This window comes from Notamacropus eugenii, chromosome 3, assembly GCF_028372415.1.
Source record: "Notamacropus eugenii isolate mMacEug1 chromosome 3, mMacEug1.pri_v2, whole genome shotgun sequence".
Classification (NCBI taxonomy): Eukaryota; Metazoa; Chordata; class Mammalia; order Diprotodontia; family Macropodidae; genus Notamacropus; species Notamacropus eugenii.
The window spans coordinates 146,646,350-146,673,342 of record NC_092874.1 but is presented as its reverse complement, the minus strand read 5'-3'; the positions used below and the strand labels follow the sequence as shown (position 1 = coordinate 146,673,342).

General features: G+C 39.6%; 1 protein-coding gene across 3 annotated transcripts; it reads right to left on the bottom strand.

Annotated features, from left to right (window-relative positions):
- Positions 1-6,365: 6,365 nt before the first annotated feature.
- SMUG1 (single-strand-selective monofunctional uracil-DNA glycosylase 1) lies at positions 6,366-11,722 on the bottom strand. Of its 3 annotated transcripts, none has more exons than XM_072653030.1 (3): positions 11,442-11,722; positions 9,247-9,548; positions 6,366-7,622 (listed from the first exon to the last, which is right to left on the bottom strand). In XM_072653030.1, the coding sequence occupies exons 2-3, from the start codon at positions 9,535-9,537 to the stop codon at positions 7,092-7,094; spliced, it is 822 nt and encodes a 273-aa protein (XP_072509131.1). In that variant the 5' UTR covers positions 9,538-9,548; positions 11,442-11,722; the 3' UTR covers positions 6,366-7,091. The 3 variants fall into 3 exon arrangements, with proteins under 3 accessions (XP_072509131.1, XP_072509132.1, XP_072509133.1); XM_072653031.1 differs by having other exon boundaries at positions 10,667-11,564; XM_072653032.1 differs by having other exon boundaries at positions 10,853-11,476.
- Between the last annotated feature and the right edge of the window lie 15,271 nt (positions 11,723-26,993).

Here is a 26,993-nt window from a genome sequence, read left to right as displayed (position 1 = left end):
TATAATGATCAGTTCAAAAGAGTGACACCATACCTAGCTACCTCCGATCTTTCTCAAATCACTTAAGTCATGCTTCTCTTTCCATCCTGGCCATTCTCTGGAGGGGTGGAGGCAAGATGGTGGAGTAGAAAGACACACATACTCTAGCTCTCTCCCCATAGCCCATAAAATACCTGTAAAAAACGACCCTAAACAAATTCTAGAGCAGAAAAAGCCACAAAACGACAGAGTGAAAGAGATTTCCTGCCCAAGATAGCCTCGAAGGCCAACAGGAAAGGTCTATCGCACTGGGCGTGGGGTGCAGCCCAGCCTTGGAAGCAGCCAGAAAGAAATAATTCAAGTACTGTGGAAATACAATCAGGATAACACAAGATCTAGCAGCCTTTACAATAAGGGATCTAAGAGCTTGGAATATGACATTCCAGAGGTCAAAAGAGATAGGATTAAAAACAGGAATCACCTAGCCAGCAAAACTGAGTATAATACTTCAGGGGAAAAAATGGTCATTCAATGAAACAGAGGACTTTCAAGCATTTTTAATGAAAAGACCAGAGCTGAATAGAAAATTTGACTTTCAAACACAAGAATCAAGAGAAGCACGAAAAGGGAAACAGGAAGAGAAATCATAAGGGACTTACTAAAGTTGAACTGTTTACATTTCTATATGGAAAGATAGTATTTGTAACAAATGAAACTTTTCTCAATATTTGGAGGGATTATATCCACATAGACAGAGGGCACAGGGTAAGTTGAATAGGAAGGGATGATATCTAAAAAAATAAAATTAAGGAGTGAGAGAGGAATATATTGGGAGGAGAAAGGGAAAAATGGAATAGGTTATATTATCTCTCATAAAAGAAGCAAGAAAAAGCTTTTTCAATGGAGGGGAAAAGAAGGGAGGTGAGATGGAAAAAGTGAAGCTTACTCCCATCACATTTGGTTTAAGGAGGGAATACCATGCACACTCAATATGGTATGAAAATCTATCTTCACTATAGGAAAGTAGGGGAAAAGGGGATAAGTGGGGTATGGGAGGGATGATAGAAGGCAGGACAAATGGGAAAAGGGAGTAATTAGAAATAAACACTTTTGAGAAGGGACAAGGTCAAAAGAGAGAATAGAATAAATGGGGGGCAGGATAGGAGGGAAGGAGTATGAGTATTATGAAAGTCTTTTGTGTAAGTACACATGTATAGCCTATATTGAATGGCTTACCTTCTCAGCAGGGATGGGTGGGGAGGGAAGTAGAGAGAAAAGTTGGAACTCAAAGTTTTAGGAATGAATGTTGAGAACTGTTTTCGCATGAAATTGAGAAATAAGAAATACAGGTAATATAGAAATCTATCTTGCCCTACAAGAAAAGAGAGAAGATGGGGATAAGGGAAGGGAGAGGTGTGATAGAAAGGTGGGAAGATTGGGAGAAAGGGTAATCAGAAAGCACGGTGTCTTGGGGTGGGGAAGGAGAGAGATGGGGAGAAAATTTGGAACTCAAAATCTTTTGGAAATGAATGTTGAAAGCTAAAAATAAATAAATTGAAAAAAAAGCCTCTCTGGGTACCTTCCAGGCCACCATATTTTTACAATCTTGCTGCCTGTGCCTGACACTCCCAATCAAATCAATTCTGCGATTATTACCAGAAAGTACATGTCAATCGACTCTTCTATTGCTCAGCTCATCATCCATGCAGACCAAAAATCACTACTTGACCACCATTCTCTTGCATACATTGTCTCCTCAATAGAATATAAACTCCTTAATGTCAGAGATGGCTTTCCTTAGCATTTGCATTCCCATTGTACTTTGTTCAGTCATTTTTCATTATCTGACTCTTTGTGACCCCATTTAGGGTTTTCTTGGAAACTGGAATGGCTTGCCATTTCCTTCTCCAGATTATTTTATAAATGAGGAAACTGAGGCAAACAGGATTAAGTGCCCAGAATTACATAGCTATTAAGCGTGAGGCCAGATTTGAACTAAAAAAGATGTCTTCCTGACTTCAAGTCCAACACTTTGGCCAATGCACCACCCAGCTGCCCATTCCCTATGTTTAGAACTCAAGAAGTGCTTTTTTTGTTCATTCATTCATTCCCCAGGCAAGATACTTCTCTTTCCTCGGAAAGGGAGAGTCCCAAGACCAGCTTCTAGGATTCTGGACTTTGATCCCTAGACAGACTCTTATTCTGTGTTCATGTTTGCTATCTCCCTCCTTCCTCCTCCCCTACCCCCCCAACCTCTGCATAGTTATTTCTATTTCCTTTTCTCTCTCTCCAATCTCCACAATCTTGCCCTATGGTCTGGTTTATAAGGTATTTATAGATCAGAGATCTCCAACAACAAAAACCCTGTGCAGGACACCTTCTCAATGGAGAATGTAGCAGAGGAGGGTAGCAAATATGGTGAAGGGTTTGAGTTCATGTCAGACAAGGGTTGGGCTAAGAGACTGGAAATATTTAGCTTGAAAAAGAGCAGACATAGGGAGGACAGGACAGCTGTCTTAAGCATCTGAAAGACTGCATCTTGCAGGAAAGATTAGACTTAATCTTTTTGGCTCCAGAGGCAGAACCAGGAGCAATGGGTAGAGGGTACAAAAAGTCCACTTCAGACTCAAGGTCAGGAAAAAGTAAAACAGGCTTTCACCTTGCAGGTCTTTGGGTAGAGGCTGGATGATCAATTGTCTCAAATATTTAATGGGAGATTCCTATTGCATGTGGATTGGACAAGTTGGCCATTGAGGTTCCTTCCAAGTCTCAAATTCTATGAGAATTTGTAACTTCAGTAATTGTGATTTTTGTTATATTAGCATAGGTTGCCTACAAACTATATATCTTCAATTATTTGTCTTCCTTTATTTCTGTAAAAAATATTTTATTGTTGCTGAGTCATTTTAGTCATATCTGACTCTTTATGACCCCATTTGGGGATTTTTTGGCAAAGATAGTAGAGTGATTTGCCATTTCCTTTTCCAGCTCATTTTACAGATGAAGAACTGGGGCAGAAGTGTTAAGTGATGTGCCCAAAGTCACACAGCTAGAAAGTATGTGAGGTTGAATTTGAACTCAGGTCCTTCTGATTCCAGGCCCAATTCTCTAACCATTGTATCACCTAGTGGCCCTAAAAAGCACTTTATAGTTGTGTTTATATAATTCTTTATTGTCTCTTGTAAGGTGAAATCCTTGGCATCCTCTACCTTATGAGTTTATTTCCACTTTTCCCTGTGGTCCTAGTGGATATGACCATCTTATTATGCAGCTATGGACTAGACAGAGGTGCTTGGTGGTATTTTCATTAAATTTAATTTATCATTGTTTCATCCAGTTCTTTTTTCCTCTTTGCTTCTTATTGGGGCTGGGCTTCACTGTAGCACTTTGTCACCATCTTTACTCTAAATTCTTAAAGAAGCTTATATTCCATAAGAGGCAATCCAAGGAAGTGATAGTAGGAGTTCCATTAATAGAAAAAAAAAACTTGGAATATACAAACCCTAGGTCTTGAAGTATTAATCCTATTATAGGGAGGGAAGATGGGTAATGGGAATAAGACCAACCTACCACATCCACCTAATCACCCTTAACAAGCATCCTTACTATTTTATTCTGGATTCCCTTCCCTGCACGCTCATCTCCTTTCTGGTGACTAATTTATTATCCCCTTTTAGATTCAAGTCCCATCTAAAATCCCATCATCTACAAGAAATTTTTCCTGATGACCCTCCATTCCCATATCTTTTCTGAGATTTATCTCCAATTGATCAGCATACATCTTGTTTGCACAGTTGTTTGTATCATCTTCCCCCTTAGACTGCAGGCTTCTTGAGAAAAGGGATTGTTTCTTCCTGTTTGTTTTCACCTTTCTTTGTACTCCTAGTATTTAGTACAGTGTCTGGCACACAGAAGGTAATTAATAAAAGCTTGCTGACTTGACTTCTACTTAGCAATAGTTCTGAGTGGTACCAATATAAACTCTGAGGTGGATTTATGCATGTGGTGCCTTGTGTCAATCTTCATCCCTGTATTGGCTATATATTTTCTTTGCTGGTTTTCTTAAAAGCATGCCTTGGCTGGCATTCAAAGCCTTTCACCATCTGGTCCCAGTCTCTCTAGGTTTGTTTTGTCTTTTAAACCTCCAACTCTTACCTTTCATTCAAGTCAGACTAGCCTACTTCCAGTTCTCTGAACCCATTGTTCTTAATGATGCAAAACACTTCGTAAATCCTAAAGTGTGATACCCATTTCTGCCAAATTGGCCTCCTTGCTTTCTGAATTCAGTTCCTCAGTCTCCTGTCTCTGCTCCTGTTTAAGGGTCATGCCTGTAACTTTCCTTTCTCACCTCGGAATCCCTAGCTTCTTTCATGGGTTCACTCAAATGCCACCTCCTACAAGAAACCTACTCTGATCTCCATTTCCACCCAACTGATAGAGCTCTCCCTCATTTGTAATTTACTTTATGTTTATTATCTACTTAACTAACTATGGGTAATATCAGCTTAATAGAATCAGGGATTGTTTTGTTTTTGTTCTAGCTGCAGAACCTAGCAAAAAGCCTAGTAAACAGTAGGTGCTGAATAAATGAGTTTCAACCAATCTTTATTGTTTATTGTCTAGGTCCTGGGGATACCAAGGCAAAGACATATCAGTCCCTGTCTAGTCAACTATTTTGGCCTCAGAGGACAGCCCTATTAGGAGTAATAGGTAAAAAATGCTGTCTAATTTGAGCTTCATGGAAGAAAAACTTCTAAATGATGAGAGCTGGCCCAAAGTGGAAGGGACTGCTTCAAGAGGTAGTAGGTTCTCCCTCTTCAAAGGATGGATGATAACTTGTTGTCTATATCATAGAGGAGATTCTTTTTCAGGTTTAGGTTGGACTAGATAGTCACTGAAGTGCCTTTCAACTCTGAAATTCTGTGATTCTATGGAGCTAATTAAAGGCTCTGGGCTTGTCTTCTCACTTACGAGTAGATTAGACACGCTCTAAGAGTATCTAATTAGATTGAGTGGACTCATAATCTCTAAGGTCCCTTCCAACTCTAAACCTATTGTCCTATAATCACTTATTAAGAGTCAAGTGTGGAAAGAACAGGCTTTGTTTTTTCATCTTCCCCTCCATCCAAATCTTATTCAATTCACTTAGCATTAACTGCTTCCATTTACACATAAAAGAAAAAAACTGACTTCTACAAGCCAGAGTCTCAGTTGATAACATCATAGATAAGGATTGGAATGGGAGTCAGTAATAAGATCCTTCTGATTTCCTGACTCTGGGTTCAGAGTTCTCCAACTAGAGACATGTCTAACATCGAGAATTTTAAGCTCCTTAAAAGCAGAAACCATGACTTATTCATGTTGTATTCTCCATGGCACCTGAGACTGTTCTACATGTAGCTGGTTCTTAATAAATACGTACCCATTTTGGAATCTGTTTCTCTGGTATTGCCTTGATACAGGACACTGCAGACAATGTGACTCACTTCTCTCACACAATGACTATCAGCAGATAGTAGCTATCACTAGATTATCTTTCAAAAGTTAGTTAGTCCTGAGGGATGGTAGCTCAAATTTGGTCTGCTTCAACATCTCCCCACTTCTGGCAACTGCCTCCTATTTCTGGCAAGTATGAAAATAACCCAGGACTCAGCTGGAATTCTTAGTCTTCACTGGAAGGATGGAAAGGGACACCAAATGGACATTTAAGTATCTCTATCACTTGGCTAGGATTCATCCAACACTCATCCCTGACTTGCCTCCCAAGTATTAGACAGGATTTTAATAGGGATACTATAGTTTCCAGAAAGTGAGTAAGATGAGAACCCTTTATAGTTTCTGTGATAGAATTACTATCTACCAGGGCCTCTGCCTACCACCCCTACACATTTAGCTAGTTCTTTACCTAAAAGACAAGAAAACTATTCCAAAACTTAATTGGCTCAGGAGGCTACAGCTCAAACACCATTTCTGTTGATGCAGCCTCTGCCATATTGACCTGGCATCCTCTGGTGACCTAAGAGAAAGACCCTCCCACATGGAGCAGGGGTTCTTCAGACTTTACCAGATGTCTCAAGGTCACCTGAGTCACCACTTGGCTCTGTTGACCAAATGCGTTTCCATGTGAGACCAAAGGGGCCATGTCTACCCAAGCTAAGTTCTATAATATCTTTGTTGAATATCCTTTCTATGCTATGGCTAAATAACTTTCTTTTCGTTAATTGCTGAATTACATGAGTGTCTCATTTTGCTCTAATACCCAACCTAAAGGAATAGGGACCAGCCTGAGCCAGTCTGTTGTACGCTCTCTCCCTTACCCAGCAGAACAGAACTCCCCCAAGCCTAAAACTCCTAAGAAAGAGACAAATGAAAAAGGACACAGTAAAGAGGGATTAGGGATTTAATGCATCCAAAAATAAGTTTTCAGGCTAAAAAGGGTTTTCTAGAGGTTACAGGTCTGCCTGAGCAGAGTGTGTGAATACGTATGATCTTTAAGAACAAAGATGTCCCCTCTCTTGGTAGTGCATTTCAGTGCCTCCAATCCGCAAGGGTCAGAATGTCCTCCTTGATCCCTCCTTTGCAATGAGGCCCATTTCTCACACCCACATCCTAAAAGGGCAAGCCCAAAGTTTCCTAAAGATAGTCATGGCTTCAGGTTGGGACTTTTCTCTGAGAATATCAAGTTAATCCCTTATAGGTGCCAATACCATCTCCATAAGCCACTTAGCCAGACCACCAATGAGGAGGAAGAGATAAAAGGTACCACGTTATATGGGAAAGCATCTAGCTGTCAGCTCCCTGTAGTGTATGGGTACCAAGCCCAAAGAGGAAGGACTCAAATGAGAGAAGAGGCACTGAAATAGAAGAGAGAGTGAGAATAGTGTTATGACTGAGACAGTATAAAGAGTTCAGACAATGAAAGGAAACATTTTCCATTTCCCTAGATAGGATCTGGTCAGGATGTTACATATACAAATAGCACCTTATTATATGAATACGTTCAGCCCAGATGGCATATTCTCTTCTTCATGTCCAAGAATGAGATTTCTATGCCTGGGAACACTGGCTTTCCCTATTGTCTTTGGCCTGGGAATGTGCATATTTTGGGCACTTCACTCAATGGTCAACAGAGGCATCAGGCCCAACTCCTTCAGCCGTTCTCTGGCCACAGCATCCCATCCTCGGTTGGCCTGTGGGCTTCGAGGAGAAGGGTGCAGAAGCCCTTCTACCTGAACCTCGGGCACCATGTCTGCCAGTGCACGGCGAGCCCGCTGTTCTGCCAGCCGCCCCACTCCTACCACCAGGCGAACACCCAGCAGTTGCACGTGGTGTCGAAGGGCAGCATCACAGGCTCCCAGTAGCTGCTCTCTCTGCTTGGCAGGCAGCTCCGCAGGGGTGATATTGCGCCCAGTGGGGGTCAAGAAAAGAAGAGGACATAGGTTGTGGACAAAGCAGTGTCTGAAGAAGGTTTCAGGCTGCCCACAGAGGCCACGAAAAAAGCCCCAAAACCGAGCACCACTCACCTCTGACTGGGGGCAGTTCAACCCCAGCACTCGCCGCTTGGGGTGTTCCTGGGGTGGGGTTAACACTGTCCCCACAATGCCCAGCCAGTCCCGGACCACAGATACTTCCCCAAAGGGCACCTGTGATGAAAGAGAGATATGAGAGTCACAGGGTTAGGGACAGAATACTGATGTGATGGTACGATTTCCCTTTTCCATTATCCCTGAGGAATCTAATCTCAGATTTCTATCCACCCACCTGGAAAGTTGGAAAGCAAAGTGACTTGACTCTAGTCACTGCCTGGCTCTTCCACTCCAACTTCCAACAAGAACTAAGGTCCAGGACACTGGACCCACCATTTTTGTTGCTGGGAATTGGCACAAAGACTAGTCAATGAGTATCTCAAGGTTCTTAGCCCCAGATAGGACTGTATTAAAGGTACTTAGGACTAAGGCTGGGAAAAATCCTATGGATAGAAACAGACAAGTAGTCAGGATTGGAAGGATTCAATGTAAAATAAAAACGGATATACATATATATGTGTATATATATTATATATATATATATACACACACACACACACACACACACACACACACACAAATATACACACACATATACATACATATGTGCATGTGTAAACACACCACATACACACACAGAGAATCTGAGTTGGTAACTCCTCCCTGACCTCCCTCCTAGTTCCCAAACCTCTACTGTCCTGGCACTCATTACTGGAAGTTCAAGGGTATCTATAGGCAGCCTTCTCCTCCCAATGACCCCTGGAACTGGGGTCCCCTCATTGCACTATGATCTTCTGAGCCTAGATATGACAGCAAGGATAGAGGAGTAGGGGAAGGAATCTGTATATGGCACAATGCCCACATGGTCTGAAGTTTTACTTTTTCAGAAGCAATCTTTTTCCCAAAAGGAGGTAAGAGAATAGGGAGAGGAAGAAAAAGCAAAACCTTATTTATAAGATTTGTGCAATCCTCACATGCCTGTAATCCCTTTTAAGGTGGCATTTACTTATCCTAGAAAATGCATTGTCATTTTGACCACCCAGCCCTGACTACTGTGCTTCTCTTTAGTCCAATAAAGGGAGGTCCACCTCAATATCCCCTTCTGCTTCTTACCTCCAACCCTTCCCTATTCACATTCCTCTGTTTCTCTTGAAAGTAACTGAGTTCTTTTTCAGAATTCCTTCCTCAGCAGGAAGAAAGGTCTTTCCTCTATTTCTCTTCTTCTTTTCTAGACCTAAGAGGGGGCAGAAATTAAAGTGTAGGGGCAGGGTTGGAGGGACTAGACAGTGATGGAAGGAAAGGCTTCCAGGGCCAATTAGTAGACAAAAAGAGTGAAATGGAACCAGTTAACAGGCTTGGCTATCCACCATCAGTCAAGTAGAGAGAGTATTGCAGGGGTGGGGAACCTGTGGCCTTTTTAGGTCCTTGCGTGCAGCATTTTGATGGAGTTCAAGTTTTACAGAACAAATCTTTTCATTAAGGGGATTTGTCCTGTGAAGCTTGGAGTCATTCAAAGGGTTACGCTTTAGTTCCTCAAAGGTCACATATGGCCTTGAGGCTGCAGATTCCCCACCCCTAATCTAAAGTGACAAATTGGCAAAGGGAGTGCGGGACCCCACAGCTACACATACGTTCACAAATTTTCTATCTGGTTCATACATCACACGTTTTTCCCATACAACCCAGGCATCTGGATCATCTATGCTTCATCCCTCCACCCCTAACCCCTAGACCCCCTCACCCCAGTTTGGGCCATGCCAAAGGGCCCTGGGTTCATGCCCAAAAACAGCACTTCCTTGGGACCTTGGCAGTATCTGGTGACATAGTTTCGGTGAAGCTCCAAGGCATATTTCAGAGGATTATAAATACAGCCTACAGGCTCTGAGAACTGTAGCTTGTCCAGCTCAGCATTCAGTCTTAATTCTTCCTCCAGGAAATCCTGGGCTATGTTGGAAGGAGAGCAGGGATGCTTCTGTAAAGCAGGTAAAGATTCCTCTAGGGGGCCCACTGGGGAGGTCAGCAGCTTGGCCATGCTGATGTCACCTGGGAGAGACAGAAAGAGAGACCTCTAACTCACTCATGACACTGGAAAAAACCCATATGGCACAGCAGAACCTCCATGGCCTCCATGTAGAACTATACCCACTACATTCCATCTGACTTATTTTCCCCAATGGACCACCATCTTATCTACCCACCTCCACTAGGTCCCACAAAAAGATGACTATAAATTTTCTGCAACAGAAAAGTTCCCTCTCTTGAAGTTCCTTATGGAAGCCTCAGGACGGTATCTTCCTTCCTACTCTATGCCTGGCCAAATCCTTCTCTATCAGCCAGGTCCCTCCTAGTTTTAAATTTTAGAAAAACTAAGGATATATCCTAGAAACAATGATGGGTGCAAGAGTTAAAGGCCAGGAGAGTTTGAGTAGTCAACTGAAAAAGGAATAGATGTACTGGCCTATAGATCTGGGAAGATAGATCTTAGGACCCAGTTCCACCATCAATGCCCTGACCTCCCTCTTCCCCAAATGACCTTTCTCCCAATACTTCCTATACTCAAGAACCAGCAGTGGCCTACCCCCTCAGTTCTAAAAGCCTGTGTCTTGCTTCAGCGTTCCCTTAATCAACTTTCCCTCCCCACAATTTGGAAAAATTCTTGCGCCTGCACAATGTTGAAGTACCAGTACATACAGGCAGACCTACTAGGCATGTCCAACCTCTCTTACCTCTAAGTCTTCACATAGGCAGATGCCAAAGTGATTTTGTTAAAGCACAGGTCTAACCACATCACCCCCTACTCGATAAACTCCAGTGGCTCCCAACTGCTTTTGGAATCAAAATTTAAAACTCTTCACAACTTGGCCTCTTCCAGTCGCGTTAATTTTTTTTTTAATTTTTTCATCTTATTATGAATTTAAATATCCACATCTCAATTATAAAGGACAGAAAAACAGAATTGTCTGTTAAGCTGTAAATTTCTATTGTCCAGTTTGGGTTTTTTTTAAAGTGTTTGCTAATTTATACTCTTGGCCCTGCAGGTCTATGTCCCCTTCTTTCTGTTCTCTGTGTAGTTTGTTAAAAGTTTCAATGAAACTTTTTACTTTCTTCCATTTTTTACTTTATTATCACCACTGACCCACATTCCCAACACAACTCTTTACCTCCCTCCCTCCAGCAGGAGCCCTCTCCATAACAAAGAGGGTCAGGCCAAACAATGGCTACAAGTCTGAAAATGCATGCTCCTTGTACACGTCTAGTCCATCCCCTCGGCTGAGAGGTAAGACGCGTGCTTCACCACCACGTCTTCTGGAGTCGTGACTGCACACCGCACGGATCAGAACGCTTACGTGGGTCCAAGCTGTTTTTCCATATCACTTATATGAATATCTCCTTTACAGGATGTATGATTTCGTCTCCTTGCCCCGGTCTTTTTACAGCCATCACAATCCGTCTCTCATCTCCGCGCTTTTGCACTGGCTCTCCCTGACGCCTGGAATACCCTCTCCTCCCTTCGATCTCCAGCAGGTCTTTTGTAACCTTCCAGACTCGGTTCGGGAGTCACATTCCACGGGAAATAGAAGCCCACGACACTTGTTCACGCTTCTACAACCCTTTAAGGTGTGCGAAGTGCTCTTTCCATTTTACAGACGTGGAAGCTGATCAAAACCAGTCTGCCGACTTCGGGCCCAGCTCTCTTTCTGGGGAGAACGCCCCTTTTCTCCTGCCTCCTTCCCCCCAGTCTAAGTTTCATCCCCGCTGCTTCAGCTTCCACCCGTCCAATCTCATCATACGTCCCAACTCTTAGGTCCTCTCCCTCCCAGGAGACTTCCTCAGCTTCCCCCTGGTTCCTCCTCCTCCGCGCGCACCAGGGGCGCACGGTCTCCAAGCCTTCCACCGCCTCGCTGACCCCCGAGAAAACAAAGGTCCCCCTCTCACCTGAAGCTCTAGCCCAGGTTCTCCATGAAGAGTCCGGAGCCGCGCGGAGGACACTGGGTAATGTAGTCCGTGCTGCGGTCGGTGACACCAGGGCCGGGGAGGAGGAGACTTAGAGGCCAACTCAGCACTTCCGCTGGAAACACCTTCCGGGAAAGCCTGCACCTCCGCCTCAAAGCATGCTGGGGGTTGTAGTTTACTTGTTTCTTTCTCCGTGTTCCTCACCAGTTGCTTTTTGTCTCTTGATCTTCTTTCCACCTCTCTTTCTTTTTCTCATCTCCCCCCTTCTTTTCTGTTTCTCCTCTTTCTCCTTTATTTTCTCTCCTGTTTCCTTCCTCCTCTTATCTCGTCATTTCTCCATTTTCTCTTTTTTCACTACTTCGTTTTCCTCTCCCTTCTCCTTCCTCCTTTTCCCCGTCCCCTAGAATGCTCTCCTCCTCAATGGCAGCTCTTAAGAGTCGCTGGGTTCCATCGATATTTTGCTCCAACGACACTTCTACGTTAGACTTTCTTGATCCCCTCCCCTTTCTTGCCCACTTTGAGCTGCCAGGACCCTCCCTCACACCTGTTCTGTATAAGTCCTACATGCACGTGTTGTCTTCCCCTCCCTTCAGGTAGAGAGGAGAAGGTTTCGTTTTTGTCTTGGTGTTTCCCGGTACTGACACAAGGCCCGGCCCGCAGTACATGCTTAATAAACGTTTTGTTGTTCCGTCACATTCCAAGTCAAAGGGCCCAGCCCTGGTCTATTAGATTTATAAAACAATCTTCCCCTTTTTTTCTCTCTCTGTTTCTGTCTCCCTCTCCTTCGCCTTTTCTGTCTCTGTCTTGTTCTCTCTGTGTGGGGTACTGAGACCCTTATCAATGAATCAGACTCAGAGATATTAGCAAAAAGAATGGTTCTTTATTGACTTTCTGGAGAAAGGGCTTCCTCAGGGTGCCCAAAAGATGGCACCACCTGAAGAGAGCACAGCTGTATTTAGCTCAGCAGATCATATGGGCCCTAAAGCCAATCTTGCCTCCCTATCCCAGCTTCCTCAGGGCTCATTGGTGCAAGCCCTGAGGGTACAATCTATTCCAGGCAATCTACCCCAGCTACAGAGAACAAAGATAGTTTTCACACATTAGCCCTAAGAAAAAAAAAGGAGTGGGGGGAGAGGTATTATTCCTCCCTGCTATGTGCCTAAAAAGAAGGGGGAGGGGGGGAATGGCTGGGAAAATACAGAGGGCAGTCTGGGAAAATAAAGGGGGTAGTCTTGGGAAAATATAGGGAGTATCCTGGGACAGTACAGAGTATGTCGAAACATTTCTTCTACAAGGTCAACTTGCTGCAAATGTTTCAACAAGACAAGAAACAATTAACCCCATGAAGAGGCTTCACTCCTGAGAGAGATCCTCAGAGATCATCCTTCACATCTCTGTTTTTCTCTGTCCCTTTGTCTCCATTCTCCTTTTCTTTTCTTCTATCTCTTCCTCCTAAGTGCTTTCTTCTTCTCCCTCTCCATCTGTCTCTTGTGAAAGATGAGAATTCTATTTCACATGTTGTGTTGGTGTGTCCTCCTGCCCCAGAGAGGAAGACTGAGGCACTGGCCCAGTAAAAGCCTAGCTCCATAACATATATTTTGAAACTCATAAAGGTCAAGGATCCCCTCTCTCCCCCTGTCAACATCCTGTCAACATCCCTCCTGGCCTACATATTGGATAGGCCCTTTCCTTGAGGTCCCTTCCTCTTCCCTACATCTCCCTTCTGAGTTCTTTTTGTCATTGTCTGTGAATCAGATATACCCATGATGGAAAGCAAGAGACACTTTCTGGGGAGTGGTTGAGATAGGAGATGGCTCCGAGTAATATGAGCCCTGATAGTCAAGACCTCAATCTAGACCTGTTTGTTCAGTCTCCTTTAGAATTATATAGGCTGCGCCATAATAGCAGTGGAATAGCAACTGATTCCAGACTAGTTTTCCTCTTTCTTAAAAACAGAAAATTTTATGAATCATTCATTCCAGTTCCCCATCTTTTCTTCTTGTGCATGTTTGGGATGGAAATTGAAGGCTGGGAATTGTGAACTCAACTGATTTTCTCAGTTAGTCACTATTTCCCTGTGTTTCTGTCTCTGTTTCTCTTGCTTTCTGACCTAATCACTATACCCAAAGGGTTTTTTTTGTGGTTGTTTTACTTTATTTTATTTATTTATTATTTATTTTTACTTATTATTTTTATTTTATTTTTTAGTCCTCACTTTCCTTGACCTTTCTGCTGCCTTTGAAACTGTAGACCAAAGATCTCAAATATGCTTCTGGCAACATGGTGGATGAACCATATTAATATGTTATTGGGAAATATTTAACAAAACAAATTAAATGGAATAAAGTATAAATGATGTCAATATGTGGTTTTCTAAAGTCAATATGCAGTTTACAGAGATCCTTATGTATGGTTTAGTAGGTGGGAGAAAGGGAGAAGAAAACTGTGTATCTTCCCCCAGTCTGAATGGTTTCAAAGTATAGCTTTTTTGCTCCTATCTTCCTCCAAAGACACAGTAAGGGACAATGAGTATCATCTGGCAACAGATATTAGAAAGGACTTCTTGATATAGTGGTAGGGGAAATACAAGACTAGGGGATCTGGTGTAGTGGAAAGAGACTTGAATTTAAATTCTGTCTTTGTGATTATAAGTACCTCCTTCCCTTTACCTCTTCGGCAGCAGGACTGATGTAGATTGCATGTAAGGAAGACTTTTTAACATAAAGTAAGAGACATGAGATATTAAATAAAATTGAAGTCTGCCTTCTTAGGTGTTCCACTGTTGTAATCCCTAAGTATTTATTCATTTTTTCTCTGACTAGTTCAGTTCTTTCTGGGGCCAGAGAGATGATCTTAAAAAAACCTGAAGACTTTCTTTTGTAAAATAGGCAAAATAATACTTATATTTCAGAACTTACAGGGGAAAACCCTTTGCCATATTAAAATGAATTATTATTAGCTGTCTTGAACATGGACTAATTAACTTTTCTTAGTTTCAGTTTCTTCATCTTCATATAATAATACTTGAGTGGCATATACATCATCACACAAATACAGAAGCAGGCTTAGCACATTGTGCTTGCTCTAAGGACTAGACCCCTGAGTCTCCTCATTACATTAGGATTTAGAGCTGGAAGGGATCTTGGAGGCCATCTTTTTGGATGTCTCATTTTGCAGATGAGGAGACAGAGATATAAGTAGGCTAGTGAATTGTCCAAGGTCACACAGGAAGTAAGTGATAGAGGAAATATTTGAACCCAGGTCTTCTATTACTAGAGTTAATCCTCTTTCTGTTGCCTGGTCCTGAACTTGGACTTCATATTTATAAACTGTAAAATAAGACGATTAGACTAGTTGATCTCTAAAGCCCATTTCAGTTCTAGATCCTTTGGCCATAGGATCCTGGAAGAAGATTCTTTCAATCAGGACTCACTAAGTTCTCCATCTCCACTGATGAGGGAAGGAACAGCAAGTTAGACTTCCAGGCACCTCTTGGGGTATAAAGGAAAATCAACCCCATTTCCCCCATCAGAGAGAAAAAAAAATATCTTTAAAGTTAAAGTGCTGGCAATTAACAAGCACCTCCCTCTGGAAGAAACAGTTTGAGAAAAGAAATAACATTTTTATTTGCAGTCATATCCCCACAGGGAATATAGATTAAATGGAACTCATACTCAGCAGTAGAAGGAATCACTAGCAGTGATGAAGAAGCAAATGACACCTGCCAGAAAGTGAGAGAAATCTAAAACAAATTCTAACTTGAAATGAAAAAGCAATTCTATTTTCTATTTTCTTTTTAAAATTTTCTTTTTTTTTTTTGGGTTACATTTTAAGATGAGAACTGTCTCTCTTCATCCCTCCCCACCCCACACTAGATAAGGTCACCATTTGACATATATTTAAGGGTGTGTGTGTATATGTATATATATATATATATATATATATATATGTGTGTGTGTGTGTGTGTGTGTGTGTGTGTGTGTGTGTGTGTGTGTGTGTGTGTGTGTTGGGTGTGTATGTAAAACCATATTATATATACTTCTATTTATGTTTTTTTCTCTGGAGATGGATAGCATCTTCCTTTATAGGTCCTTCAGAGCTGATTTGAATATTTATAATACTCAGAATAGCTTAGTCATTCACAATTACTCTTTGAACAATATTACTGTTACTGTAGACAATATTCTCTTAGCTCTGCTCATTTCACTCTTCATTATTCCCTGCAAGTCTTTCCATGTTTTTCTATCATCAACCTGCCCTTCATTCCTTAGAGCACAGTAGTATTCCATCACAATCACAGACCATGACTTGTTTAGCCATTCTGCAATAGACAGGCATCCTTCCATTTTTTGTATAATGTGAGCAAAGGGCTGTCCTGTGGAAGAGGGGTTAGACTTGAACTCAGAGGAGGAGGCATGGATGGAAGGTGCAAAGAGGCAAACTTAGACTTCACATTAAGAATAGAACTTACTAGTGATAGGAGCTGTCCAAAAGCACAACGGCTTCTTTGGAAGGCACTGGGTTCTCCAACACTGGAAGTCTTTAAGGCTAGTGTGAAGTACAGATGATTCTTGTTCTAGAAACATTTTGTTCTAGAAACAGCTGGCTTCCAGCACAGTGGATAGGGTGCTGAGTCAGAATGAGCTGAATTCAAATCTGATTTCAGATGCTTTCTAGTGCTATGACCCAGGGTAAGTCATTTAACCTCTGTTTGCCTCAGCTTCCTCCACCTTCCTAGCACCCAATTTGCAGAGTTGTTGTGAGGATTGCATGAGAGATTTGTAAAAAGCAGTTAGCATAGTGAGTGGGTAAGTGGTGCAATGGATAGAGTGCCAGGACTGGAGTCAGGAAGATCTGAGTTCAAATCTCTCTTTGGATGCTTATTAGCTGGGTGATTTGTCAAGTAAATTAATTTTATTTGCCTCCATTTCCTCATCTGTAAAATGATCTGGAGAAGGAAATGGCAAACCATCTCAGTATCTTTGCAAAGAAAACTCCAGATACAGTGAGAGTTGGACATGACTAAAAATAAATGACTGAAACTTAGAATAGCATCTGGCCTGTAGTAAGTATTACATAAATGCTTATTCCTTGTTTCCCTCCCTTGTTCAGGTATGGGTGAAAACCTTTCCAATAGACCTATACTTATGTGAATAAATTTGAACTCATTAAACTGCTTTTAAATGTACTGGTGTGTCCAAAATAGATGGGCATAGATAGACAGGGTATGTGAGCACTTAAGCCAAATTTTCAAACACAGTAGTTTGATGATTCATTCTTGAAGATAGTCAGAAAATTAGGATATTTTAAACCAAACACTGGTATGTGTCACTTCCTCTAATTCCCCCAATTTAGGAAAAACTTAACATGTTTTGAGGGGGAGAGCAGTTCATGTTATAAAATTATAAAAGATAGTTGCTCTTGGGTATGTTTGTTGCTATTGAGTAGTATTTCCTATAAGGGTGCTGGAAGATTATCTTTTTAGAAAGCTGTGGGGCAAAGAAAATAAAGTACTGAATACTGTCTCAGTCATCTGTAAGAGACTGCACAATCACTTAATCTCCTGATGCCTCAGTTTCCTCATTTGTAAAATGAGGACATTGGACTTGATGAGCTTAAAGGACCTGTCCAGCTCTAAATTTATGGTCCTTCATTACTGATTTTGTGAATTGCGAGGATTCTATAGCAGCAAAAAAGATGCTCATCTTCTTTAGAACTGTTAGTCCTAAGCACAATAATTTTGCTTTCAATTTGTGCAGAGGAGATGAGACAGGTCAGAGAATATTCTCCTCTGAAAGTTGCCTCTTTGCAGTTTCCATTCATTGTTTGTCTACTGGTTCTAAGAGATACAATACTTTCAAGGACCTTGTATTTTCTTATGTTAAAGCTAAGAAAAGCTTCTTTTAAAAAAAAGTTTTTCAGTGACCTACAAGTGCCTCATTTCATCCTAACATAATGCCTGAATTCTGGGTGTCTACCCTTCATAACAAGCAAAGTGGAAAATATGTGATATGAGTGAAAGACTGTCAGCTGATTAAGCTTGTTCTGCTTGGCCTCAGTTTCTCCATCTGCTAAATGAAGGGGTTGGGCTAGAGTGTCTCTAGTGCAGCCCTTTGACTGAATCTAAACTTCACAGAACAAATCCCCTTAATAAAAGGATTTGCTCTGTAAAACTTGGACTCAGTCAAAAGGCTGCACCCCAGGGGCTAGAAGGCCACATGTAGCCTTGAAGCCACAGGTTCCCCACCTCTGGCTACACAGTCTCTGAGGCCCTCTCAAATTCTAAGGCTATGATCCTATGGAGCATCCTACGGTCCCTTGTTCAAGGGATGATGAATAGGATGTCTTAGAAAGTGGGAAATGAGATTATACAAGGAATTTAGGGTCAGATTGTAGAATTGTTTTAACACCAAGTAACCTTGATTCCCCCATTAATCAGAAAATCATGAGGTCATAGCTTTATAACTAGAAAGGACCTCAGAAGTCATCTAGCATAATTCGGTCATTTTGAAGATGAGGAAACTGAATCCAAGGCAATTAGATGATTTTCCCACAAATGCTAAAGGTTGGATTAGAACTCAGGTTCTCTGACTCCATAGCTAGGACTCATTCCACTCCCTATTTCCCTTCTCCTATTCCCCTAAATATGATAGTTTATGAGTGTGATTTGTCAGATATTCTCCAGGTCATGACCATTCAGGTCTATATCTGAGGAGAAATGCCTTTAACTGTCTGATTATCAGGAAAGCAGGAATTCCTAATAGGAAACTTGGTTGTCATTATCTGTCTTTGGGGAATGGAAGGGAACCAGGGAGCTGTGACAATCTGTCAGATTATAAGAAAAATCCACTTCACTGAGACCTAGTTTTAGCCTTAGTGTTCATCTGAATATATGGTTCTGAGGTTCCCCTTGTCTCTGTTCCATTTCTACTGCATTTGGGAGAAATTTTTCACCCACCTTTTATTCATCTCTTCTGTTTTAAAATAGGAAATATTCTTTTCCCTCCCCCAGGGCTAATCCTTCCACATGTAACTCCCATTTCACCCCTTCCTGAATCTTTAAAGATCCTTCCCCTTTAGCTAACAACATCTTTAATTTCTCCCTTTAATCAAACTATTCCCTTTTGTCATCAAATACTTGTATGATCCCCCTCTTCTTTTTTTTTTTTTGAGAAATATTTTCATTTGCCTCTGCTGTCAGTTTTAGTTACTGTCCTATTTCTTCTTTTCACAGCAATTTTTTTTCCCAAATGAGTGATTTACACTATGGTATATAGTTTCTTACTTAAAGGCAGTTAGCTGGTACATTGGTAGCGCACTGGACATAAGAGTCAAGAAGACCTGAATTTGCCAAGTGCCTTAGACACTTGGCAAAAACTATTGACTTTTTCTCTCTCCATTCTCTATACTTCTTTATGGCAATGAGTCCTTTATTTTTATATCAGTAATTTGTTTTGTTTATGGATGCTAATTCTAAATCTACAGAAAGGTGACACATTATTATGAAAATAACATTGACTAACAGTCAGAGGGATTTTGAACTCAAGTTTGAATCCTGGCTCCACTCATTACTAGGTGTGTAGAAAAACTGGGATGATTAGACCTGCCCAACACACTTCACAAGGTGGTTATAAGGATCAAATGATATGTTATATGTAGAGAGTGGTTTTTTCTGAAGAGAAGATCTATCAGAGATTTATCTCTTCAAGAAATTAGAGTTCATAAGGAAAATTCATAAGTTTGTTCCAACTTCCTCAGAATTGGTTCAGATTTCATGAAAGCCATTTGAGTTCAGAGAGTGAACAAAAATTTCAATTCAGCTCACTGGATATAAATAGTCCAACATATTGAGGCTAATGGAAGTTGGACTACATATATTCCCCACATATTGATTTCTAAATTTGTTTCAAACTGATCTAGCATCAAATGTCATTTAAATTAACAACAAAAATGAATCTGAAAGAGGTAACGAAAAGCAAAGGCATGAGGAAACAAACAAATTTGTTAATACAGCAAAATGACAGCCTCATTCCCTATCCTTCTATGAAGGAATAGCAATACTTTTAAAGAGAAATTGAATCTATTAGAGCTGAAATGAAGATAGGAAGTCTAAATAAATGAAGTAGTAAATCAATGAGTTAAATGAGTAAATGAGTAAAATGAGTAAATCAATGAGTTAAAAATTTATAACATGAAATGTTCACAGAGATTTAAGAAAATATCACATAAATCATCTTGTGCACAAATAAAATGGGGAGCAGTCTGAAAAGGTAAATATGGATATATAGGGAAACATCAACCACCTTTAGTTTGAAAAAGTAATGGTTAGAAAATGGGCTAAGATCTACATCACAATAAGGAGGTGTATCTGCAGACTCAAAGAAGTACTGACACATAGAAGATGAAATCAAGGTCATGTAATTGAAGATGAATATGAAGTAAAGCTACAGATGGACAAGGGATTGAACCCATAATTGAATAAGAGGAGGGGAACCCCTCACTCTACCCGAAGATTACATTTGAGAAGCTACACAGCATTTTCAATCACCCCTAAACTTCTCTCTTCAATAAAATCTCTATTTTAATGTTAATATTCTTCTTGTGGTGTTATATTGCAGCACATTATGTAATACCACAACCCCAAAGAACTGAAAATTACAGGTCACCTGGACACAATGCCAAGAGATGCATGGTAGCTATAGATGGCACATTAAATTGTGAGCATATATTATTGAAGAGACTCTTGACTGGAAAAGGAGTTGGGTTAATCATGTAGTGTGAGTAAGGAATAACTATGAATAGGCTGAATCTTGTATTAATGCCCATGTGTTATGAAGAGATATAGAAGACAACCCTTTCCTCCAGCACTTTGGTCTACCTCCTGAGGAGGATTTTTGGGAGCACAGAGATAAGGATCAAACAGAATGAGAAGGATTGAGTATTATCTGTACTGATGGAGGAAGTAACCATATCAATCATTTAAGCAATAAACATTTCTTAAGCACGTACTATGTGTCAAGCACTGTGCTAAGTGCTGATGAGATATCATGGGTCCATTGAGGTACTGTAGATAGGATTTCTGCATGAGGCAGGTAGAAAGCCCAGTTAATCCCAAATTTTCTTTCCAACTCTCTTGTGGATATACACAAAAAGAGCACACTTTCATGTGAGCCCGAATTTCAAGGAAGTAGCATGAAAATGTTTCATTACTACATGCCAGTTCAAGAGCTGGCAAGTGATTCATTATTATTTTTCCAGAAATAATGTTCATTGATAAAGAATAACACAAACTACATGAATAGATATATTTGTTTTCTACTTGTCATGGTACAATTAAATACTAATATAGGATTTGATTAATCCAATGCAATAAAAATTATGGAGCATCTACAGTGTACAAGGTGCTACAGGGAATGCAAAGATGAACAAGATATACTAGTAGTCTGACCTCAAGGAGCCTGAAATCTAGCAAGGCAGATTCATTGCTTAGAAAGTTTAATGGAAAATGAACATAACTTGTTAATGGCTGCATGGCTATAAGGTGTGTTGATGTGATTGTCCTGTGAGCCTCATTTAACTCAAATGACCTAATAAGCATTTCTAAAGTTTAGAAACATGAATTAATTTTTAAAGGGAAAATTTAAATTGTCAGTATGGGAAAGCAACATTCTGACAAGGTCAGAGGTTTTGATTTGATCATGTTGTCAACTAATAACTAACTAATGACCATTCTTTATTAAAACAGAAAATTTGTTACATACATTATGATTAATGAGAGAAGCCAAACAAGGGAGCAAAATCTGATAGATTCTGAATATTAGTCAAAAGTCCAATTAAGTAGCTAAGAAGAGAAAGTGTCGATTTGAAAATGGAACTGAAGCATACAGTTTCTATTCTTGAGATCTTTATGATTCAAATAAAAGGAATAAGATTTCTATTGAGCCTTCCCAGGAAAGCCTAGAGGGAGGTACTGCTTTTTTAGTAGATGAGAGGGAGTTGAATTCTTCTGTCATATTCCAAGAAATGAATGAAAAGGTACAAGTTGTTTCTTCTAGGTCTTTTTGGTGTGAGAGATCATAAAGCTTTATTTATGTGGTGTTTTTTTTTTCAATAGGAGCAGGGAATGAATCTTTCAGGGATCTATCACAGAAAATAAGACATTAGGAACAAAAATAAATTATTCCTGTAATTTCATTATGTCGATATCATATTTGACAGAAGAAAGGAGAGACATCTCCTCCCTCCCCCATTACACATTCCAGGATAAAGATTAGACTTTACATTTCATCTTTGTTTCCAAAAATATGTCATGAAACCTATAAAATGAAAAAACCCCAAAGTTATGGTTCCAGTGGTGCTTTTAGCAGACTCACAGATATGATCCATAGTGGAACAGGATATCCATTGCTGGGGCAGAGACACAAAGGTATGCAAATACTAGGGTGCCATTTTCCAGTCAGTAAGTACTAGACTAGGTTCTCCTGGTTCCTTAGGTTCATGGATCCCAATCCCTGAGCCATGGAGATGTTAATGATAATAAAAATTTATATAATGCTTTAAGATTTACCAAGTGCCTTACATGTATATTTCTCATTTGATCATTACAATAACCCTGTGAAACAGGTGCTATAATTATCTTTGTTTTACAGATAAGGAAACTGAGACAGACAGAGGTTAAATGACTTTTCTATGCTTATATGGCTATCAGTTGTCTGAGACAGAATTCAAACTCAGGTCCTTTTGCCTCCACAGCTAACATTTTATGTACTACACCACTTATCTGCTTCATGAATCAAAAGCTCAGAAACCCTCTGGAAATTATACCAACACTGGGAGCATAGGCAGGTGTAGATTGTGGACATATAGCTAATTTTTTATGTGTCACAGAAGATCACAACTGACAATTATCACACACTTGCCTTCTTAAATATTCAAGTATTTGTCATATGGACTACTACATAATAAGGAAAGATCATATCTTTTATGTTCATGTATCTTCCTTAGAGTCTAGTATAGAGCCTTATATTGAATAGATCTCAGCTGAATGTTTTGTTGAATGAGTAACTGAATAAAGTTTAACATTACAGAGTTCTTTAATTACCATTTCATTTTACTCCTATTTACTCACATATATATCCCCTCAAAATCTTTTCCTCATCCTAATACTACAACTTTTATTTTGTTTTGGGTTTCTCACACAGTAGGAATGATTCACCAATATAAAATTTTTAAAAAGCAAATATCTGAACAAATGGGGTACTGATGTTCAAAAAACATGAGTGATAGTCAATGAAGCCCCTTGTTTTGTGTTATTGTAATTTATCTGTTGAGGGCATTTCTTGTCACTTTCATCTTGAATCCTCAAATGTATATTCAATTTCCAATAGCTCTCAATACTTTTTTTTAAAAAAGAAATAATCCTTAGTAGCAGGTAAAGACAATCCCATATGATAGTTGATAGTGTTTTCTCTGTCCTAAAGTTATACTGTATTTATTTATCTTTTAAATTGTGTATCCTCTCATCTCCCTCCCTCCTGCATCTCCCCATCCTTTCACTGCCTCTGTGTCCCAGCCAACCTACACTGCTTGCTTTTCTCTGAACTTTTTTCCTGTTGTTGGCCTACGTGCTTTTCTGATCAAGGCAATGAATGACCAACCACCATGCTAGAGGAATAATGATGAAGTACAGTGCTTACCTCCTGGCAGAGAGGAGATCAGAGAGGTGATGAACTCAGGATAAGGCATACATTTTCAGACACAGACAATGTGGGAATTTATTTTGCTTGACTACCTATATATGTATACATATACTATAAATTTAGTACAAAGGTTTGATTTTCCTTTCTTTTTGGTTTTTAAATTCAAAGGCGGTGGGAAAATTATCATGATTTTTATTTTGTGGCAAACCAAATTTGAAAAGAAGACTTCACATTTCCCTAGGTGAAGAGACAATTGCATTTGCTTATTGGTAAGGGGAAAAAAATACCTGGTTATATACTGTTAAGAGTTTTTAAAGGATTATACATCATGTGTAGACAAAGACCTGTGACATGGTTTTATACATACATACGATCTGATCTTGAAGAGAGTGGGCAAAATGTTCCAGAGACAGTATAGTCAGAACTAAAGTAAGCTTACGGTTGACTCCAAACACTTTGACATTAGGTCTGTCTAGATGGAAAGGTCAAATAACATCCTGGAATACTAAAGATCCCTAGATTTTAGTACTTGAGAACACACACGTCTTGGACTCATTCTTCCTCAGTCTCTGTTGCCTTGCCTGTCTCTCCTGTGCTTGTATAATCATATTTGCTAGTCAGGGTGTTGTAAGACAAGCTTTAGAAAGTTCCAGCAAAACAATACTAGCCTAACACTGCAGAAAGGTCAAAGACAAGGGGCTTTTTAGACTATAGCGTAACATATTAGACAACTCTGAACTGGGAGTATAAAGTGAGTTGTTACAGGAACTGTGCTATAAGTTTTAATTAAGGAACCTTAGTTCCTTATTATTATATAATTATAAATATATTACTATCATAATAATTTTTAGACTTGAAAAGAAAAACTAAGATTGATGGCCATAACTGAAGTAAAATAAGGTTAATTAATGTAATCAAATGGCATAACTGTGGCCTTCCTTGAAAAAGTCAAATATAATGCCAGAAAAAAAGATTTAGAATTTATATAAAATGAAGTTAAACAAAATATGTCATGAGCACAATGGACAGATGATACAGAAAGAAACAGAAACAGGGATGTCTTTGCATAACACAACTTAGCTTCTAAGTTCTCTTTCAGCTATAAAATTTTATGAGTCTATAAATAATCAATCAATCAATATTTATTCAAACACAATCTCAGAAGCATCCTAACTGTGTAACCTTGGGCAAGTTACTTAACCTCTGTTTGCCACTGGAGAAGAAAATGGCAAATCACTCCAGTTATCTTTGCCAGGCAATCCTAGGGACAGAAGTTCACAGGGTCACAAAGAATTGGACTCGCCTGAAAAATGGGAACAACAGTCCACATATGGAGAAAACAGTGGGCTAGACACTGGAGATCCAAAGATAAAAATGAAACAATCCCTCCCTTTAGTTGCTTTAATGGAAAACAGTGAAGTTTCCCAAACATGATTTAGCAGGATATGTTTTAATGGAGCTGGGGCATACATTTTAGGTTTTCAGGAATACTTTACATTTTTAAATTAACTGCAAAATAAAAAGTTAATGTATTTGTAAATTCTGATAACTCAGAATAGATTCAAAATCATCTTGTTGCGTAAAAAATACATTAAAAGGTAGAACAGAAAAGAAGAAGCAGTTTGTGTAGTACATAGAGCTGGCCTCCAGAACCAGGAAGACTTGGGCTCAAGTTCCACCTCTGACTCCTAGTGGCCATGAAACTTCAAGGTCACACTTGTTGGCACTGTAGGCAACTAAGACCATAAGGAGTTCAAGAGAAGATGCTGCCATTGACTGATAGATGATGTTTATTTAACTAGGTTATTATCTCATTATCAGTGAAATTAGAGGTCTAGTCCTGATTTTCATCCTATAAAATATGTGCATCTCTTAATAATAATATTTCTCAAATATTTCGGTGTTTTGAGTTCTATAGGTCAAATCTTTGGATGACTTTTATTTCAGATATTTTGACTTCTTATAGACACGGATAACATCAGTGTCTTGATTTTCCTTCCTCCTCAGTTCCATAAGCACTTATTAAGCACCTATGATGTACAAGGTACTCTGCTAAGTGTTAGGGATACTAAGGCAAAAATGAAATAATCCTTGCCCTCAACAGGCCTATATTCTACTGGGAGGAGGATATGACATATGCACATATAAGCAAAAACAAACTTTGCAAATTTACAAAACTTTGTAAATTTACAAAACTTTGTAAATACAAAGTAATTTGGAGAAGGGGTTGGGAGAGGGAGAGCATTTCTTATAACTGGAGTTATAAGGAATGGCTTCATGTTAGAGGCTCAGTATGGAAGGGAGCTAGGGATTCCAAGAAGTAAAAGGAAAGAAAGAGAGCATTGTAGGCATGAGAGACAGTCTATGAAAAGTCATCAAGATAAGATTGAATGCTGAATTCAGGGTACAGTAAGGAGGTCAGATTTAGGGGTACACTCTTATTAATTGTTAAATTTTGAGTGTGAGCATTTACACTTTGGAAATCAGAATAAGTCAAGTCTTGATTTACCACTTGGTTGATTGTCTAGATGGGTGGTGTCAGATTGAAATAGAAACATATCTCTGTGGATTTCCTTTTGATTTAGAAAACCACAAAGTAACATCATCTATATTGCATTTTAATTTACTTTGTTAAATATTTCTTAATTGTATTTTAATCTGGTTCTGATAGTACTGGGAAGTTTTGCCAGTGCAGGTGGGCTATGAATTTGATACCTCTGTTCTAGACTTAAGAGAGTGATAGAGAAAAACGTTAATGGTGCAGATTAAATTTAAAAGCTGTTATGCATTTTCTAAAAGCTATCTGTTACATTTTGCCAGCGTGCCTTTGGGATCTGCTGCCAGATTAACACAATATTGGTAAATGTCTTTTAATTTGCTCCTCACCTCAAAAACATCCAATTCCCTCTATCACTACCTCACCCTTCCATTGCTTACAAGTCCATAAACTTTTTATCCTGGAATTCCCAATCTAACTTAACCATTCCAGCCTTTGCTCATCTGTAAGTCTCATTACTTTTGATTTTGAATTACTAATGTGATCATTAGGTGGAAAAAAATTCTACTTTATTCTTCTAGCTAGCTTAAAAATTAAAGTCAACTTCTGTCTCCTTTACCCTTAAATTCTAAGACTTACTTCACAAGTTCTAGTGAGTTGCCTGAGACACACCGATATTAAGTAACTTGATGGGGGATATATGGCTAATAAGTGTCTGAGGCAGGATTTGGTCTTTCTGCTTCCTGCTTCCAATTTAAGTCTTCTATCCACTTACTACAATACTTCTATTCATTAGGAACACTTTAGCACAGTGCTTAGCACCTATTAGGCATGTAATAAATGTTTACTGATTGATTAATAAGCTAATTATAATCACAGAACCATATGCCTTTTTAGTTGGAAGGATTTTCTTTCCCAACCCTCTTATTATGTAGGTGAGAAAAGTGAGGTTAAGTAGGCTATCTGACTTGCCCCAAATCACACAGGCAAGTAAGCATCAAGGTACGATCTGGACCTAGGTTCTTTGACTCCAAAACCAACATTCTTTCCACTGTACCATGCTAAAAGTGAGATAAATTTTGCTCCTAGTTTTCTATATTTACCATCACTTAACAAAATGAGGTAGGACTGATAGCCAATATATTTTGGAAAGCCAGAACTTATTACCCAGGACCCTGTCTACTTTCTGATTTTTGCAAATTGAGTTTTAGGTATTCTTTTATAGTCACTGAGCAAGCAATTGCTGAGGACAGAACACTTTATTAGGTGGCATAAAAAAAAAGGCCCCTGATATATATTTGACTTTAGTTGGGAAAGCAAAAACTGCAAAATACGAAA